The sequence below is a fragment of the Plasmopara halstedii genome, assembly GCF_900000015.1.
Source record: "Plasmopara halstedii genome assembly, contig: Scaffold_113, whole genome shotgun sequence".
In the NCBI taxonomy this organism is placed as follows: domain Eukaryota; phylum Oomycota; class Peronosporomycetes; order Peronosporales; family Peronosporaceae; genus Plasmopara; species Plasmopara halstedii.
Genome location: NW_020187034.1, coordinates 172954 through 190254, shown reverse-complemented (window position 1 = coordinate 190254; position 17301 = coordinate 172954). Strand labels below are relative to the sequence as shown.

Genomic DNA, 17301 nt, shown 5'->3' with positions numbered 1-17301 from the left:
AAAACCCTACAGCACGTGCTTGACATGGCTTACACGACCCCTAAAAAGGGGTGTCGTTCCTAATCATATCTCAAGAACTTTCTTACATTTATATTAAGTTTACGACCAAAATTCAAATTTTCACATTGTCACCAAAATGTTCTGTTCTTCTGCCAATTTTTTTTTGGGAGGGCTAATACGAAGTGCTATCTTTCCTTATTTTTAATTTGTGTGCGATGTTGCATTAAAACTGAATACTTTCGCTCGACAATCGCGTTTTAAAGAGATTTGCTTTGCCATGGTAACGACGTCCCTACGGCGTCTTGGACTGCTCGGTGCAGCCACCATCGCTGCATCAGCGCAGTCCTTCGAAGCATCTGCTGCTAACATTAAGCCGAAGCCTTTATTTGCAAAGGATATGGTGGACTACCTTCAGTGCCAAGTGTGCCAGACGCCAGAGCTGAAGGGTAGTGTGCAGGACTCGGCATGCGATTATAAAACGGTTGACAAGGCGGTGAACGAGTTTTTCCATCCTCTTCTGCAGGAGCTGTCACAACTGACGTTCTTCCGGTACTTCAAGGTGGATTTGGGCAAAGAGTGTCCGTATTTGCCGTGGCAGGACGACGGCATGTGTGCCAGTATTGACTGCGCGGTCTGCGAGTGTCCACCGCACGAGATTCCAGTGCCTTGGAATCAACTGGACCACCAGGAGAAAGGTAGTAAGAACGAGATAGGAATTTTTTGCGATGAGCAAACGGGGGAGAGCACATTGTCAAAGGTTGAGCGCAAGAATGCAGTGGCAGGAAAAAGCTTTAAAGGGTGGGAAGAGGTCTCCAATTCTAATGTATGGGCGACACAGGGTGAGGCAGAAGAAACAATGACGTATATCAATCTTCTTGAAAATCCCGAGAGATATACTGGTTACAGTGGCATCCAGGCCGAACGCATCTGGAAGGCCATTTACGAAGAAAATTGCTTTACGCCTGCGGATGAAAGTGCTCTAGATGGCATGTGTTTAGAAGAGCGTGTATACTACCGCCTCATCAGTGGGCTACAAGCATCGATTAATACGCATATCGCATTAACATATAAGTTCGGTGAGAATTGGGGCATGAATCCATCGCTGTTTGTCCAGAGAGTTGGAAAACATCGCGAACGGCTGCAGAATCTGTATTTTGCGTACCTGTTTGTCATGCGTGCAATCAGCAAATACCGTCACGAATTGCTGGCATACAATTACAATACAGGAAATACTGTTGACGACCTTCGTGTGAAAGAAATATTGCGCCTATTGTTGTTGGAAGGATCGGACGATGCTCGGTCATCTGGAGCTTCTTGTCCGGCATTTGCTGAGTGCTCATCGGTTTTGTCTGGTTTCGATGAGAGTGCGCTTTTCCGTGTTCGTTCCGATGGGCTGTCGATTGACCAACTCACTAAAGCCAAGCAAGAAAAAGAGCAATTGGAAGTGCAGTTTCGTGCGAAGTTCCAGAACGTGAGTCGCATTATGGACTGTGTTACTTGTGAAAGATGCCGTCTCTGGGGCAAGCTGCAAATAATGGGATTGGGCACGGCAATCAAGATTTTACTTACCGAAGACGTGGCGACAATCCCGGAGATGCACCGCAACGAACTCATTGCGCTGATAAATGTTGCCAACAACCTTTCTCGAAGTGTAGACGGCGTCAAAATGATGCGAGAACTTGAATTTATTGAGGCCATTAAGTTGTTCGGCTTTGTATGTGGAGGCGCAGTTTTTCTTGTGCTGGTTTTCATTGTCATTATTCGCAAGCGCATGAATCAACTGAGTGCACAGAAAAAAAGTGTTTGATTTCATTGTCAAGGTAGAAGGATAAACTGCATATTCTATGTATGTGCATTTTTCCTATTGAATAACAGCGAATTTACGAGTGCGTAGTTTTTTCTAACTAGTTAAAGCATCAAAAAGCTAACAGCAACAATATAAAGCTACTGAATATTGTGGCCAGCCCAAAGTCGTATTTGAAGAGCCATTTTAATGGTGCGCCAGTGACGTTTCGATCTAGCCTGTATCTATGACCCTTTCTAATGCATATTTACCACTTAAATCGCAATTTCTATTGTATAAGTGTATGCCTCCCAAGTAGTTTACGGCTTCAGAATTTATTCTCATGAGTGTTACTTCTTGAATGCATTTTTTCTCTACAAGATCAAGTCACTCATACCGCTTCAAGATAACATCTGCCATCTTTTATTGTCCCGTCCTCTTTGTTTTGTCGTTGACCATGGCACCGCATGAAGTACGGCATCACTAAATGCTTGACGAAATTTCTTACCTCGCATGTACGCACATCTTCATCGAGCACATCTCTATCATAGCCAATTCGCCATGCAAGGTCGCTGCGATTCGGATTGGCTGCTAGCTCCTCGAGCATGTCGATGAAGCAATCAGCATCCTTTAAGTTTTCGAAAAACCCAAGCTGAGTGTTTATCACACGACGACAGTGCAACAAGCGTGCCATCTCGTGCAGATCATACTCCGGATGATACTGCAGTCCCCAGAACTCGCCCTTGAGGTATCTTAGACACACGCTCTGCACTGTAGTGAATGTGTTGAATGCAAGCTGTAGCCCCCCTGGTTGAATGACTCGGACCTCATCTTTATGGCTACTGAAAGCGTCAAACACTGTCGGCTTGCCCTCGTACATCGGATGAGCCTTCCCTGCAGCATTTAGCCGAATTTTGCGCGCAATACCAAGTTCTTTACCTCGCCTATTCCTTTGAACCACGCCACCAGCAGTTGCTACAGCTATCTGCAGTCCAAAACAGCTACCGAATTGTGGTACACCGTAAGCAAAGCTCTGTCGAGCGAGATTCATCATTTGATGCACCGATGGATCATCACGCTCGTGCACCGCCAAAGAAGACCCAGACCAGCCTACACCATGATACTGAGTACCATAAATAACCACACTAAGGTTGGCTTTGCAGAATGAGATCATATAAAGAATCAGTTGTACCTTGGATAAATCTGGTGTCACAAATCCTAAGTCGGCAGGGTAGATAAGATCACACGCTGCAGATCGTTGAATACTGTGCTTCGTGGCTTTGATGAGCATATTAGCGTACAGCTGACCGGCAGTGGTGGCACCACCTGCCATGAGTGTGTCTCGGCCAGTCTTGACGTAGCCGTCGACCACCAGATACCGAATTTCTTCATTAACTGCGATTGCAGAAGGTGTATGCAAAGACTTAAGCCATGACTTACGCGCTCGACCATGTCTGGCCAAAAGCGAGCTACGCCAAAGCATTTAGATTGACCTGTGGAGACTCATGGCGACGCGCCATCAGGTCTTTACGACCGTGATGAGAAGTCGAAAATTAGCGAATCAGCGGTTGCCGTACCTATTAATAATGGCTTACATAATTCGTTTTCGTCATGTTACGCCACGCCAACGCGCAAGTACGATGCGTCTCTAAACCTCAAGATTCTACATTTAATTCGCACCTTGTGCTATAGCTCAAATTAGTGTCTTGCCTGGTCTTGAAAGTGCAAAAGCGTGGCTTCGCTGCGTCTGCGTACGTGAGCTAGAACTCGAAATAGTGACCAGCAACTATTTACCATGTTTGTTTTTAGACTGAAGGTGGACAATCCGTACACAGGCGAGGTCTTTTGTGAACTTGCTTATGATTCGAGAGCTGAGGCTTACGCTAAGCTCGACGCAGCCGTTAAGGCGCAGGTGGACTGGAAGAACGTCTCACTTAGCGAGCGTCAGGCATTGTGCACTAAGTGGATTGACGCGCTGAAAAACAACGCTGAACCCATCGCGCACGATATTTCTGGCATGATGGGTAAACCTGTGCAGCAAGCACTCAACGAAATTAATGGCACTATCGATCGTGCCAAGTACTTATAAAGCAATCGATATTTCGTGGATAAGATTTTAATTATCATTTGCGACGTTGTAGGGCACTTATATACTTGTCGAATGAGGCGCTTTGCACGGACTCCTTTCCAGAAAAAGATGGTCTATTCCGTCAGATCACACATGAACCTGTTGGCGTCGTATACGTCATTGTAAACAGTTTGGCAAAAGTTGACCTTTTATTTCTCCCTAGCGAAATTAATATTACGACTTTTGATCCAGGCGCCGTGGAACTATCCGCTCATGACAGCGGTCAACTCTATCATTCCTGCTGTTCTTGCGGGAAATACGGTGCTGCTGAAGCATTCTCCGCGTACCCCTCTCTGCGGAGAGCACTATCAAAAGACATTCGAGCAAGCAGGTTTTCCTCAAAACGTGCTCCAGTCGTCGCTCGTTGAGCATGACATTGCTTCGGAAATCATCCAGCGCTCGGAAACTGCATTTGTATCATTTACGGGGTCTGTCCAAGGGTGCGTTTGTCATTTAATCCTCAAAAGTCATGATTGTTTAAAATTGTGCTTTTCCTTATGATGTGTTCAGTGGACGTCAAGTTCAGCAGGCGGCAGCCCAGCGATCAATTGATGTGACGTTAGAATTGGGCGGAAATGTATCAATCAACTTATATAAGCCGATAGGTCGATCGATATTTATAGCGGGAAATGTTTGGTTGTTGTAGGATGCTGGGTATGTTACTGCCGATGCTGATGCTGAGGCCGCAGCAGAGGGGCTAGTAGATGGTGTTTGCTACAATGCTGGTCAGTCATGCTGCGGTGTGGAACGAATTTATGTCCACGAGTCCAAGTACGATCGATTCTTGGAAAAAGCCAAAAGTCTTATCGAGGCGTATATCCTGGGCGACCCGACAGACGCAAAGACCACGATGGGTCCAATGGCGCTTCCCACTGCTCCGAAGATGCTTGATGCTCATGTAAAAGATGCTGTGGCTAAGGGCGCTCTTCAACTAACAGGTAGTGGAATGGACACAGACGCGTCTGGTAAAGGCCGCTTTTATACTCCTACTTTGCTGGCAAACTGTAATGGCTCCATGGACATCATGATGGAAGAATCTTTTGGACCAATTGTCGGTGTGGAGCGCGTCGTGTCGGACGCTGAAGCTGTTGAAAAAATTAATCACAGCAAGTATGGACTAACGGCTTCGGTCTTCACGTCGAATCGGGAGCACGCGATGGATTTGGGCTCAAAGATAAGCGCTGGTACAGTGTACATGAATCGGTGCGATGTGTTGGATCCGTTTCTACCGTGGACTGGGAATCGCGATTCTGGCAAAGGTATCAGTCTTTCCAAACACGGATTTCGTGGCGTCACAAAACTGAAATCGGTAATTCGTTGTACTGATCAGTCCTGCTTTCTCTTCTTCGCGCTAACGTTGGATTTTTTTCTAGTGGAACTTCCGCATTTGATATATACACACTATCAATGTCATCGTTAGCAGTGGGAGCTGTAGGCAAATCGTGCATACAATGCGTATCGATGGATCGATCATGCTATTAAATGAGCTAATTTGAACTTTTAATTGTATGGGTGGTATCTTTTTACGCATATGTGAGAATGCTCAATCGCTTTAAACCTCGCCAGGGCCTCCAAAAGGATTAACTTGGCCCTCGCTTGTCACGTAAGCAGATGTAATACCGCCATCAACGACAAACGACGTGCCAGTGATGTAAGACGCGTCATCACTAGCAAGGAATAGTGCGGCCTTGGCCATTTCTGCAGCTTCTCCGAAGCGTCCCATGGGTACGTGCACCAGACGACGTTGCTTCTTTTCCTCCGTGTCAAGAAACTTTTGCAGCAGTTCGGTGTTGAGCGGTCCCGGGCACAAAGCGTTCACACGAATGTTCTCACGAGCATGAATTGTTGCCAATTCGCGTGACATTGCGATAACAGCGCCCTTGCTGGACGTGTAGGCGAGTTGGGGAGTGGCCGCGCCCAGAATACCCACAAACGAGGCCGTATTGATGATAGAACCTCCACCAGCGCGACGCATGGCCGAAATACCGTACTTGCAGCCGAGAAAAACACCTTTGACGTTAATGTTCATTGTGAGGTCCCACACATCCTCTGGTGTAGTGATGGCATCGTCGTCGGCGCTATGCATGATGCCGGCGTTATTAAAGAGTACATTTAGAGCGCCAAACTCCTTTTCAGCCACATTAACCATATTTTCCACATCTTTAGCCTTGGACACGTCAGCCTTGACGGCGAGGGCAACCGTGTCATTCTTGCCTAGCTTTCGAAGCTCTTCGTGCACGAGCTGTACAGTCTCAGCTGCAGCGTTTGCATTCACGTCGGCGCATACGACTCCCTTGGCGCCTTCTTTGGCAAATAAAATGGCCGATTTGCGACCAATGCCACCAGCAGCGCCCGTAATCACTGCCACCTGACCGGCCAGTCGACATCCGATAGTGCTCATTATGGAGAAGTCTACAACGGGGTTTCTTACAATTTATAATGCTATAATTTATTATGACATTGCATTTGCCGTGCCTAAAAAGTATTAAGTCCGATATGACAATGTGGCAACTAATATAAAATACATCAGTCTCTGATCCAAAGCTCGAATGCTGACACGTCGTTTGTGTACCCGATCGCCCACTACCTCGCGCGTACTGAGCTCAGCTGGGTATTCGTCTTCTCCATTGAAATTTTTAGTAATCGATGGGTACTCACCTGAGGGTCGTGCTGACCTTGAAGCGGGTGGCGCAAGCACTGCTGGAAAACTCTACGTTGATCTGCTTAAGAAGTCGGCGCCTTATGGTATAGAAGTTACATCTGATGTAGTGTATCCTGCAGACAGCGATTTTCGAAAGCCTGAGCTGTCCAAGGTGATCTGCAAAATTATGCCTGACACATCTCGCCAACATTCTGACCTTCTCAGTGGTAGTAGTATCACGCAGTGGCATGGACGGGTTGCTCGTTGACAATCTACAACGTCAGTGACTCGCGAGTAACGAAGCAGATTAACTTTGCTAGGGAAGTGTTCGAAAATGGTACGACTTTTTTTACAATTTCATGAAATTAAGCCTCACATAGACGCCATGTAAGGCATTCCGCAATATGGTAGTTGCTGGGCGGCTCAGATTGCAGTGGTTGCTGCTGGAGGCCATTGTGGAATGAACCCTCGAGGCCGCGAAATGGGTATTGCTCGCAAAATTGAGCTGTCGCCAGAGGGGCGTGCACACCCAATGTTTGAGGGTAAACCATCGGTCTTTGACGCATTCACCAGCCACAATGATGAGGTGACTCACATGCCTCCTGGGGGACTTACTCTTTGTGGCAATGACTTTACAGCAGTGCAGGCTGTAGCAGTGCGCTACAAAAAGGGGGACTTCTGGGCTGTGCAGTATCACCCAGAGTACGACCTACACGAGCTGGCTCGACTAACATACTGCCGTAGAGCAAAACTTGTGGAGCTGGGATTTTTCGCAGATATGGAAAGTGCAGATCGATATGTCGACGATCTTGAAATTCTGCACATTGATCCGTCTCGCTACGACATTGCATGGCGCCTTGGATTGGACGCAGACGTCATGGACGAAAACATTCGTCACTGTGAGACGCGCAATTTTATTAAGTATCTCGCACTCCCATACAAATTGGCTTTGGAAGCCATTTAAGTTTAGAATTTTGCTAGATTCTTAAGCAACGAGAATAATTAATGTTGAACCTGCTATCTGATAACTTTAGGCTCTGTGGGGTTATTGTCATGTACTTGTGTTGAATCATCCAGTTCATCGGCATGATTGCGAGGCAAGCTACATTCAGTGTCAAATTTGACAAAATGATTCACCCTTAGTCTTGTAATTGGATACCAATTCTTGCGAAAAGTCGCATCTGCAACGGTGTGAACTGGAATATATTGAATCTAAAATGGTCTCTGTCGCAACATGTGGCAACCTCGCAATAACTTCTACACCTCGAAACACTGCCTCTTTACTCTTCACGCTGCAAATGTATATAGATTGCGTCACACTTCATCCAGTGCCATCTCCAATTTCTGTCCCCTTATTGCTTGCCTTTCAGCTGCTACAGTACGAGATTGTCCTATTTGACGACACTTTATCCTGTAATGAAGCTCTGGATGGACTTCATGAACCTGCAGTGACTAAACTGCAGTATGGCAAATCGTGTTTATTTGAAGCAAGTCCCAATGAGCTCGTTCGCGAGCTGCAGCAAGATGTCGAGGCACCACTGACGCTTCTAATACTCGCTAAGGAACACGGTAGGGGTCGACTTCGAGCTTTTGCTGCCGTGCCTCTAGCTCTAAAAGCTGACCTGCTTGATGATGACACATCGAGTAACGACAATCTGCTCCACATTTGCGAGTGGGCGAGTCACAGCGGTTTGTGGGAGCTCAGAGATCACAGCAGTTTAAGCGTAGGAAGCGTGACTGGAACTATCACGCTGTCCTGTCTAGGCAATACACTAGCTCCTCATCTAAGGCATGCGCTTGGTGTACAGGTGGACAAATTTAAGACTCCTACTACACGTCGAGTCGTCCAAGAAAATATAACAATGCAGTCGACGAATTCAGTGAATGAAAAAACTGGTGAATCGCAGGCGAAACAAGTTGGGGTGACGAACTTACGCCAGGTTAAGAAGGAAAACGGCGATACGAGAGTGTTGAAACAAGATCTAAGTGTGCAGTGCGACCAGGACATGCTTGACAAATTTGTAGTCACATCGGAGTTACAAAATAAGGGCAGCAAAAGACATGATTCTCATAGTCTAAGTGCAGACTCGGAGAGAGCCAAGATCACAAATTTTTGCTGTGATGATCGATTTGTACACTTAAGAAAGACATCAATGCAAAAGGTCGCACAACATCAACCAAGCATTGACCACAGGCGTATAAGAGATGCAAAATTGACAAAAATGTCCGTCGACGCTGTTAAAGTGGGATTGTTGTTCCCAAGAGAACCACCGCCGCCGCTTTTTTTCGAGAAAAAATCAAGTGTTAGTAGGTCTTCAAGCTTGTGAATTGACACAAACCAATATAGATCAACTGTTTTAGCAGCTACAACACAATTTCACTAAGCTGTCAGTTTGCGAATCGTTTGACCAGACTGAAGCGTTAGCAACTGATCATATCTACAGTCAATTACTTATCGCCAATGTTCATTCAATCTCACCACTTCTGTGTCATATGCTTCATTAATTAAATGCAGTCACTATTCCAGCACAAAATGTCGATTCCTGGGAAGGATGTGCTGCGAATAGCATAGTCAGCTGCACTTTGTTCATCCTTGACCCGGTGTTATCTGACCCAAAAAGACCGCGATATCCATCTCATAGCGGCGAGCACTCCAAGCGGGAAGTTCTGTTTATGTCACACGCATTGTATTACATCAGCGAAGTTCAACCGTCTGGTTACCCAGCTCTTAGGGCCACATCACGGCTATGTACAAATCTATCTCGACAATATATTTGTGAAGAGTAGTGCAGAGAACAGGGGTCAGATGTGGAGAACAACATTAGGCACTTCCGAGCACTGCACCAGTGTATGTGCATAAACAAGGTGTTCGCCAACATGTCGTTGGCAACGACAAAATTTTCTTTCTTGAATTGCTTCATTTTATAGCAGGGCTTGCATGCAGATCTCGCGGCGAAAAAGATCATCGTATATTAGCCAATGTCCCTGACCAAAAGAGGGTTGAGCAAAAGAACTAGTCTGACCACAAGTACAGAGCAAATATTTTGACATGGTATAACGGGGTTACACGTACCCCCTTGTATGAAAGTGGCGGATATGTGACAGTATATGAGTGTGGATAACATAAGTTGGTGTAATCACACAGTGGTGTGGCTACCTGTCAGTAATGATGCATATTACTATAACAATTAGGCCTTCCTATATTAATTAGGCATTACTATATAAATAAGGAAAACCTAGGGTTTTACATACTGGCGGCTCCCCCGCAACTAAAACAAAATACAGTTTCCATTTTGAACGGAAGAGTACACTTACGTTGCCTAATGTCTTAAGTACTCTTGGAGGCAGCGGATTGCGATCGGCTGCACTCGTATTAGTTTTTTTTGTAGAGAACGTAAGATCTTAGCTTAGCTTCCTATAAGAAAAGAGCTCGTAGTCGATCTACGCCTGAGTCGTTGCGACTGATCCACTGTGAGGACGGAGGAATACTCCTGTTTGCCCCAGGACATGCAGGACGGCTTATTAAGCTGATGTCCCTGCTGGGCCATGAGGGGGCAAGGGCCCGAGGCGGTAAGCGTGCGCCTAAAGGCGTTTTTAAATTATGAAAATGCACTTTTAGAGCACTTACAGCAAAAGCTGTCAGCGTCGATAGCGTCCATGACGCCACCGACGACGACGGATGATTTATCCCGACCCAGGCCGCTCATGGTGAGGGTAAAGACCTTCAAGGGTAACGGTAGAGAATCTCCTGCTCTGAATGAGAGAGGCCGAGAAGGTTATGGCATCCGCCATGATCCAAAACGAGCAACAGCGCGTGGAGCCAGCTATCTCCAAGCTTTAGGCCAGGCAAGAAAATGGGGAGCTTCGGTTAAAGTTTTCCTCCTGGAAGGAGCAGAAGCGTCAGCTTTTGCGAGTGTTCTCGTCGTCTAATCAGGCATATCGCGTGCGATCACGTTTCTTGCTACCCAACAGGGCAAGAAGGAGTTGGCGGACTTTGTCCAAGAGTTAAAATTTCTCATTGCCGGGATGGCAGCAAATCCTCTCCCCGAGGCGGTCGCAGTGACCGTCCTTATGAATGGCCTCCGCACTGGTGTGGCCAGAATAGAAGTCCTCCGTGTGCACCCGTCTTCTTTTAAAGAAGCGGTGAACGTGGCATTGGATACCGCATTCAAATTCAAGTCGGCACAACTTGGTTTGAATTCACACCCTAGCAGCTCGTCGAGCGGGTCTGAACCAATGGATTTTAGCTATGCTTAGAAAGAGGAGGGACAGCTCCGAGCTGTCGACCAGCGTGTAACCACCCGACGGTGTTTTGTACCCATCAACTTCGGACTGGTTGCTCCTGCGCAAAGCGCATAAAGGTTTATCAACGCGACTTTCACTTCTAGCCAGCCTTCAGGTTAGTCGCGGAGAAACAACAACACTCAGTAGGCGCACGGCACCCTGATCAGTTGAGCCTCAAAGAGGTAGAAGGCAGCAGGGCCCAGCCCCGAAGAGCTCCGTGCTCTTGAAAATGAAACATGTGTGCAAGCCGGGCTTGCTGGACGTAAAAGCGACTTTGAAGGGCTTGAAAAGCCATCGAAGATCCTGATCGACTCCGGGGCATCGAGCAATTATAATCAACGCTCCACGATCGAAGGAAGTCAACTTTATGCTGAGGAGCTGAAGGCGCGGTTGAGTGGCATCGCCACTCTTCGCTTAGCGACGGGGGCTTGTGTCACGTTGCCGAGGGTCCCTGTGGACCTCAATGTCAAGTTTCTTGAGTTTGATAGCGTAGAACGCTGCTTAGTCTTAGACTTGGACTCAAGGTATGACCTCATCCTCGATATGACATTGTTAAAACATCGCGAGCCAAGGATCGACTGGTGGTCGAAGCTCTTGGGCGCGTTCGCACACGTCTCCTGGTGGAGCTTTCATGAATTCACCTCTGCTAGGAAGCAGAAGCGCTATTGGCACGGGCAATAAACCGTGACGAACGACGTGCTGGATATCACAGCATCCGAGTTGTAGAACACGAAAGGTTTTATATTAGGAGAGCTGAGCATGGCTCGAGGGCTAAACGTGGAGTGGCAGATAACCCACAAAGCGCTGCTCAAGTATCGGAGCTGTCGCAGCATGCCATGCGTGGCATGGTCGGCCAAGGACCGAGGCATCGAAGGCGAAGCCCGAGTGATGTGCGTGGAGCAGCACGTAATCCCCTGTGCTCTGCTCACATTTCGTAGCAGTCGCTGCATGCCAAGAGTGGCATGGTCGGACGAGATCCAGGGCATCTCGGACAAAGCGCATGAAGTGGTACGTTATCGACGAATACTGCGGAGCTAGCGGTTATTCATCGGGTGTTGTTATAGCATCAGGTCTCTGGTGGAGCAGGGAGTGGGTCACTGGGCGACGCTGAGTACTGGTCTCGCCGAGACGTACAACCTCTGCGAAAACGCGACGGTGTCACCTGTGATAGCTGCAAGACGCAGGGCGTCGACCCTCATCCAGGATGTGCCGTAGACGAAAGCAAACAGCTATCTGCCCTTGTTAAAGGTATGACGGGAGATAAAGACGGCGACGCCACCCTTGAGGGTTTTTCCGCGGTGTATATTGTTCTTGAGCTGGACTGATGTTCTTTGAAGAGTTTGGCGGTTCCTTAAAGGCAGCGATTTAGGCGAGGTGGTCATTATACGACTGAACAAAGAGATCAACTCGTAGTCGATTTTTGATTGAAACTGTCATAGAAGACACCAAGAGGATGCTGAACGCACGAAGTGGATCGTCGATCCCGAAGAATCCCTCAAATCTGCTCTATCTTTTTGGTAAAGGAATTCCAAGACGTCGTCTTCGAAGACACGCCGTCGGCCCTACTTTCGAACCGAGGTGCACGTCATCAGGTGGACCTGGTTCCGGGAACCAAATACAGCGCAACACGCCAATACCCCCTGCCGAACGAGCAGTGTGACGTCATTGAAGCGTTTTTTCGTGCAAAGCACGAGGCAGGAATGGTGCGAGCAAGTCTCCCAATTTGACACCCACGTTTTGGGTTCGAAAGCTGAGGGGCAAGTTGCGTATAGTTCACGCTTCATAATATGCTAAACGCTGCCACTATTTCGGCAAAGACGTCGAATCCTAGGAAGGATGTTCTCCAGAATAACATGGTTGGCTGAATAAATTAAAGCGCACTCGACTTGGTCGATGGTTATTACGAATTGCTCATGAGAGCGAGTGATATATCGCTATCAGCGGTGAGTGCTCCGAGCGGGATGCCTCTGAAAGTCGCTGGAGATGCCCCAAGGGCTGTCAAACGCGCCAACAACATTTAAACGTCTTGTGATGCAGTTGCTCAGACCACATCGTGCGTATGTACAGACATACTTTGATGACATCTTTGTCCACAGTCGCGCGGGGCACGAGAGGACAGATGTGGAAAACCACATCGTTCATTTAAGATCTGTGCTCGGGTGCATGCGCACGAACAAGCTATATGCTTTTGCCGATAAGTGCATCTTCGGCGCGGAAGAAATCTCCTTTTTAAGGTGCTTCTTTGGGAAGCGTGGCCTTCAAGCGGATCCTTCTAATGTCAAGGCCATTGTAGACTGGCCGGTTTCAAAGGCCCAAAAGGACTTGCGCAAGTGGTTTGGCCTCGCCAGCTACTTTGTCGCCTCGCACCTACGATGATTTTACGATTTTATGTGAGGAGCCTTTCGGACAACCTTGCGGGTGGAGAATTGACCCTTCGTTTCTTTATCTGATCAAAATGGACACGCAGGGCATATATGTAAATCTCTTTCATGCATGCAGTATCTGCGATCACAACGGCTACGCTCAGCAGCTACAAATTTTCTTCATCCTTCTAAACCTTTTGGATGTCTATTGCCTCTGGTGCGCTCATAAAACTTAAAATTCCGCAAATCCATGTGGCCCTGAGAGGCGAAAGTTGCGTTCTGCATTCAATTCAGCACTGACCGTTCTCTTGAAAGAGGTTTGTGGACTCAAGCGTTCTTCAACCTAGGGCATACCTATGCAGAGACCCTTCATGGTAATAGATACCTTTTTTGGAAGAGGGGCTGCCGTCACCCTGCCTACTAGAGTTCTAATCTATGATTTTGTCCAAAAAATCACTTTGTCCTAGAAGTACGGACAAGGATTGCGATCGCATGTAATTTTAGCACTGCAAAAATGCTATGAATAATATCAAAATATGTTGCTTAAAATTCTTCACAGTGAAAATGCCTCGTTTTTCGGCGACATTGCATATTTGTGTCAAACATCACGCGCGACGTGCTAGATCGACGATCACGGGTGCTTTGTGCTGGCTCGAATTTGTGTCAAAAGCACATCTAGTCTAAGTTTTATACTTCAAAAAACATTTTTTCTCTTTGCTGCTAAAGAATGTATCGATTTAGAAGAGTACTTCGATATAAAGATATGAGCTGATTGTTCTTCGAAAAATCCTGGTGTAGACCTATCTGGAATATCTCAGCAGCGCATTTACATATCATTGAACATCCCCAGGCGAGCATTAACCGCTTATCAGCGCTGGGGCGCCAATTGAGCTGTCCCTGGGGAGTAATAAAAATTGCACTTAAACCGGGATATTGGTGATAGTAGATAGATGGGCTTCTAGCCTTACGCAATGCATTAGATTGGATTCATGGTTATAAATCGAAACATAACTGCGCTGAGTGTTTTAAGCTTTCATACATATAATTCTTATCAACTGGCTAAAAAGCATTGATTATTTGAGAGGCTTTGGGGTCGGCGCGGTCGTAGGCGCATCCCTACACACGCATTTTATTAAGTGAAACTTTTTTCTGAGCAATTACCGTTTCACATCATAATATGACTTGCTCGCAAGCAGTAGCACTTTTGACGCAGGGATTGTGCGGAACACGGCATTATCCAAAATGCCGGCAAAAATATTTTGATCTAGTCTTAAATGTCAGGACCGGTCATGAGCTTCAGTCTTCCGACTATAAATCTTATGATACGGAGAATAGTGAGCGTTGTTGCGCTTTCCAGGAATTTTCTCGCATGAGACGACAGCAAGCTGAAGTATTTAGATACGGCTTCTTTTTCCAGCGCGACTCCACCAAAGCAGCGGCTGGTGGGATGGAAATTAGCGATTGTTTACCGCCATCTTCAGGTTTCATACCGCGGAGATGAATTAAGCAGCTTAGTGACTCGGTCTGCGAGGAAGGGACTTTTATTACAAAAAAACTATAAGTTGCAAGTAATTGTACTAGGAAAAAATGTCAATAAGGATAGCACAACCTTGTCACGGTGAGAATGTACTGCTGAGTCAGCAACACCGTACAGTGCTGATTAGTGACGCTTCATGGGATTGTATCGGGCAAGAATAATTCCTGTGAATGGAATGGCCGGGGCGTTTTTGGTAAAGTAAGTTCCCCAAATGCCCCAGGTAAAAACGCTCGTGGCACTCGCGAAATTGACACCAAGAGTGCATGCAAGAAATAGCAAAACGCGAGATCGCCAAGCTGCTACTGTCAGTACTGAAGGAGGGATCGAGCTCATTGATGATAATGGATGAGCTTTATTTTAGGACAACTAATGAACATTGAGTGTGAGAAGCAAACAAGCTGTCCTTAAGGACCTTACAATTTTTTTTTGCTGAAGGACATCACGACGTGGTGACGAGAGACTCACCACACATAGTAATTACAGATCAGGTAGTGTGCAGACATTTAGCCAGGTTCCAGAATAATACATTGCGCCAGGCATTTATCTCACTAAATGCAGAAATGGTGCGATTTTTCTTGGCTTACCCCATAAGAATTTGAGTTGTGATTGGGGAGAGCGGATACCTCTCACTTTGGCGTCAGCCTTTTGTCGCAAAAAGCTGACGGCAAGTGGGGAATTGTGCATGTTTATGATATGTTAAATGTAGCCTTCATCTCAGCGCGAACGCCATTTACTAGGAAGCATGGTTGGTTGCACATCGTTTAGTAGTCTTGACCAGCTTGGCAAATACTATGAGCCGTTCATGAGATTAAATGATATCCCTACAACGAGTACTCTATGCATGCGGAATGTTCTACTTATACTCATTTTCTTGCACTTTTGATGCATGAGGAAGACTAAATCGTCTGGTAATATAATTTTCGAGGGCGCATCGTGTATACATATACCTTTTCAGTGCGAGCCGTATATTGTCATGCAAGGCACAGAAGCTCGTTGCGGATATTCATATCAAACCCTCGTGAGCTGTGCTCGAGTGTACTTAGATACGATATTGTCTATAACAGACAAATGTGTCACTGCTGCTGACCAAGTCTCATTTCTGGGTTGCTATTTAGAAATATGATCTACAATCAGATACAGCAAGAATCAAGACCGAAAAGATGCTTAGCCGTTGCCGCTACCCTAATGGGTTCCATGAAATAAAATTTGCTTGACAGAAATATTGCACCAGCATATTTGAATTATGCTGACTTGGCAGGATTCCTTGCAAAAAGATATCAATTGACTTGGGTTCAAGGAAACGCGATGCGTCACTATCAATTCCTTTTTGATTTTGCACCAGCCATCTCAAGATTTTGTGACGATCGAACCTTTTGACACAGGCTGTACTTTGCTTCAAGTGGGTGCTAATGGGTACGAATGCATCAACGCATCTAGTTTTGTCAGCTTGACACGAGCGAGAAAGTCATTCAGTTCATGACAAGGAGTTAGTAGGAAAAAAATATGATCTCGTCTTGTTCAGAACACACCCTTCAGTAAGTTTTTTATCATACTTTCCCGTCAAGTATACATTCGAGATTAATTAAAAGCCTGGTCGTCTTAATGTGGAGGTAGTTGCATGTCAAAAATGTAGTCTGTCACATGCTACGTCGGTGGTGTCATGCATCGAGGAACTTTCACCTATATGCAGAGGCTGACATAATCCATTACGCTCCTTCGAGCTCTGTGATCTCTTATATGAGTGAGTCTGCGACCACAGCAGCTCAGGGCCATGGCTTGAGCTCAGCTCATGGCCCTTCGGCTTGTTCGGCTATTGCCGAGAAGCGCGGGGCGTTCGACGGCGAGGAACGTCATGATCCCTCTGATCATTTCTTTTCTGCCCTAGAAATACCTCTTCAAACCAGTGTACGTCTAATCTCGTTACACTCTCCCACATCAAAATTGCTAACACCCACAGTTCACATTTAGCTGTCGCCTCGTACGAGGCTCGCGTATCATAGACGCCTCCACATCCCAACGACCTTCTGTACGCATTCTCTGCTCAATAAGCTCTGTGTCTAGGACACGAAAGACACCAGTCTCGCAGGTTTTGAGAGTGCCCGCCGACAGAGCCCTTCCTCGTTTTCTGCACGCGATGCACCAACGGACAGCGCGTTCGCGGCTTCAAAAGAAGCGCATTCCCAAGCCCTCGGCAATCGAGCACCGCGCACCACGACCACCGCCGGCGACGGAGTACCAAGTCGTGGATTTGGAGGATGTCGACTGCGAGTCCGATACTCCTTCTCCATGCTAGGAAGAAGAGGAGGGGCAAGGTACACCAGCGGCGCGACGTGTGCCTAGCTTTAACGGAATTATACGTACCCTAATTACAGGGGAGTGTCACACCAGATGGGCATGGTGTGACTGCACCCAAATAAGAATACGGTACGTGGCGGGGTAGCCAGTAGTTATACATGTATTTAGATTTTACTATATATATTGAGGAAAATCTATACATTTAAAATTAGGTGGCTTTGCCGCAGATAAAACAAATAAATACATTTTACATTTTAAACAGAAGAGTTA

The 17301-nt window shown here is 46.6% G+C and overlaps 7 protein-coding genes across 7 annotated transcripts; 5 read left to right on the top strand and 2 right to left on the bottom strand.

Annotated features, from left to right (window-relative positions):
- Positions 1-277: 277 nt before the first annotated feature.
- Positions 278-1807, top strand: PHALS_00522 (endoplasmic oxidoreductin-1; the record flags this gene model as incomplete). The annotated part of the gene is made up of 1 exon (XM_024717179.1): positions 278-1807. One exon carries the CDS (start codon positions 278-280, stop codon positions 1805-1807), a length of 1530 nt encoding a protein of 509 aa, XP_024572569.1.
- A 367-nt stretch (positions 1808-2174) lies between these two features.
- PHALS_00521 (Predicted glutamine synthetase) lies at positions 2175-3266 on the bottom strand (the record flags this gene model as incomplete). The annotated part of the gene is made up of 2 exons (XM_024717168.1): positions 2175-2906; positions 2976-3266. 2 exons carry the CDS (start codon positions 3264-3266, stop codon positions 2175-2177), a joined length of 1023 nt encoding a protein of 340 aa, XP_024572568.1.
- A 103-nt stretch (positions 3267-3369) lies between these two features.
- On the top strand, positions 3370-5302 carry PHALS_00520 (aldehyde dehydrogenase; the record flags this gene model as incomplete). The annotated part of the gene is made up of 9 exons (XM_024717157.1): positions 3370-3418; positions 3476-3534; positions 3593-3623; positions 3682-3862; positions 3925-4033; positions 4104-4351; positions 4422-4488; positions 4558-5220; positions 5285-5302. 9 exons carry the CDS (start codon positions 3370-3372, stop codon positions 5300-5302), a joined length of 1425 nt encoding a protein of 474 aa, XP_024572567.1.
- Positions 5303-5463: 161 nt separating this feature from the next.
- PHALS_00519 (short-chain dehydrogenase) lies at positions 5464-6312 on the bottom strand (the record flags this gene model as incomplete). The annotated part of the gene is made up of 1 exon (XM_024717146.1): positions 5464-6312. One exon carries the CDS (start codon positions 6310-6312, stop codon positions 5464-5466), a length of 849 nt encoding a protein of 282 aa, XP_024572566.1.
- Positions 6313-6460: 148 nt separating this feature from the next.
- On the top strand, positions 6461-7516 carry PHALS_00518 (glutamine amidotransferase class-i; the record flags this gene model as incomplete). Its single annotated transcript, XM_024717135.1, has 5 exons — positions 6461-6522; positions 6594-6625; positions 6693-6724; positions 6787-6889; positions 6945-7516. The coding sequence occupies 5 exons, from the start codon at positions 6461-6463 to the stop codon at positions 7514-7516; spliced, it is 801 nt and encodes a 266-aa protein (XP_024572565.1).
- A 253-nt stretch (positions 7517-7769) lies between these two features.
- On the top strand, positions 7770-8879 carry PHALS_00517 (uncharacterized protein; the record flags this gene model as incomplete). Its single annotated transcript, XM_024717124.1, has 1 exon — positions 7770-8879. One exon carries the CDS (start codon positions 7770-7772, stop codon positions 8877-8879), a length of 1110 nt encoding a protein of 369 aa, XP_024572564.1.
- A 5497-nt stretch (positions 8880-14376) lies between these two features.
- PHALS_00516 (uncharacterized protein) lies at positions 14377-14700 on the top strand (the record flags this gene model as incomplete). Its single annotated transcript, XM_024717113.1, has 1 exon — positions 14377-14700. One exon carries the CDS (start codon positions 14377-14379, stop codon positions 14698-14700), a length of 324 nt encoding a protein of 107 aa, XP_024572563.1.
- Between the last annotated feature and the right edge of the window lie 2601 nt (positions 14701-17301).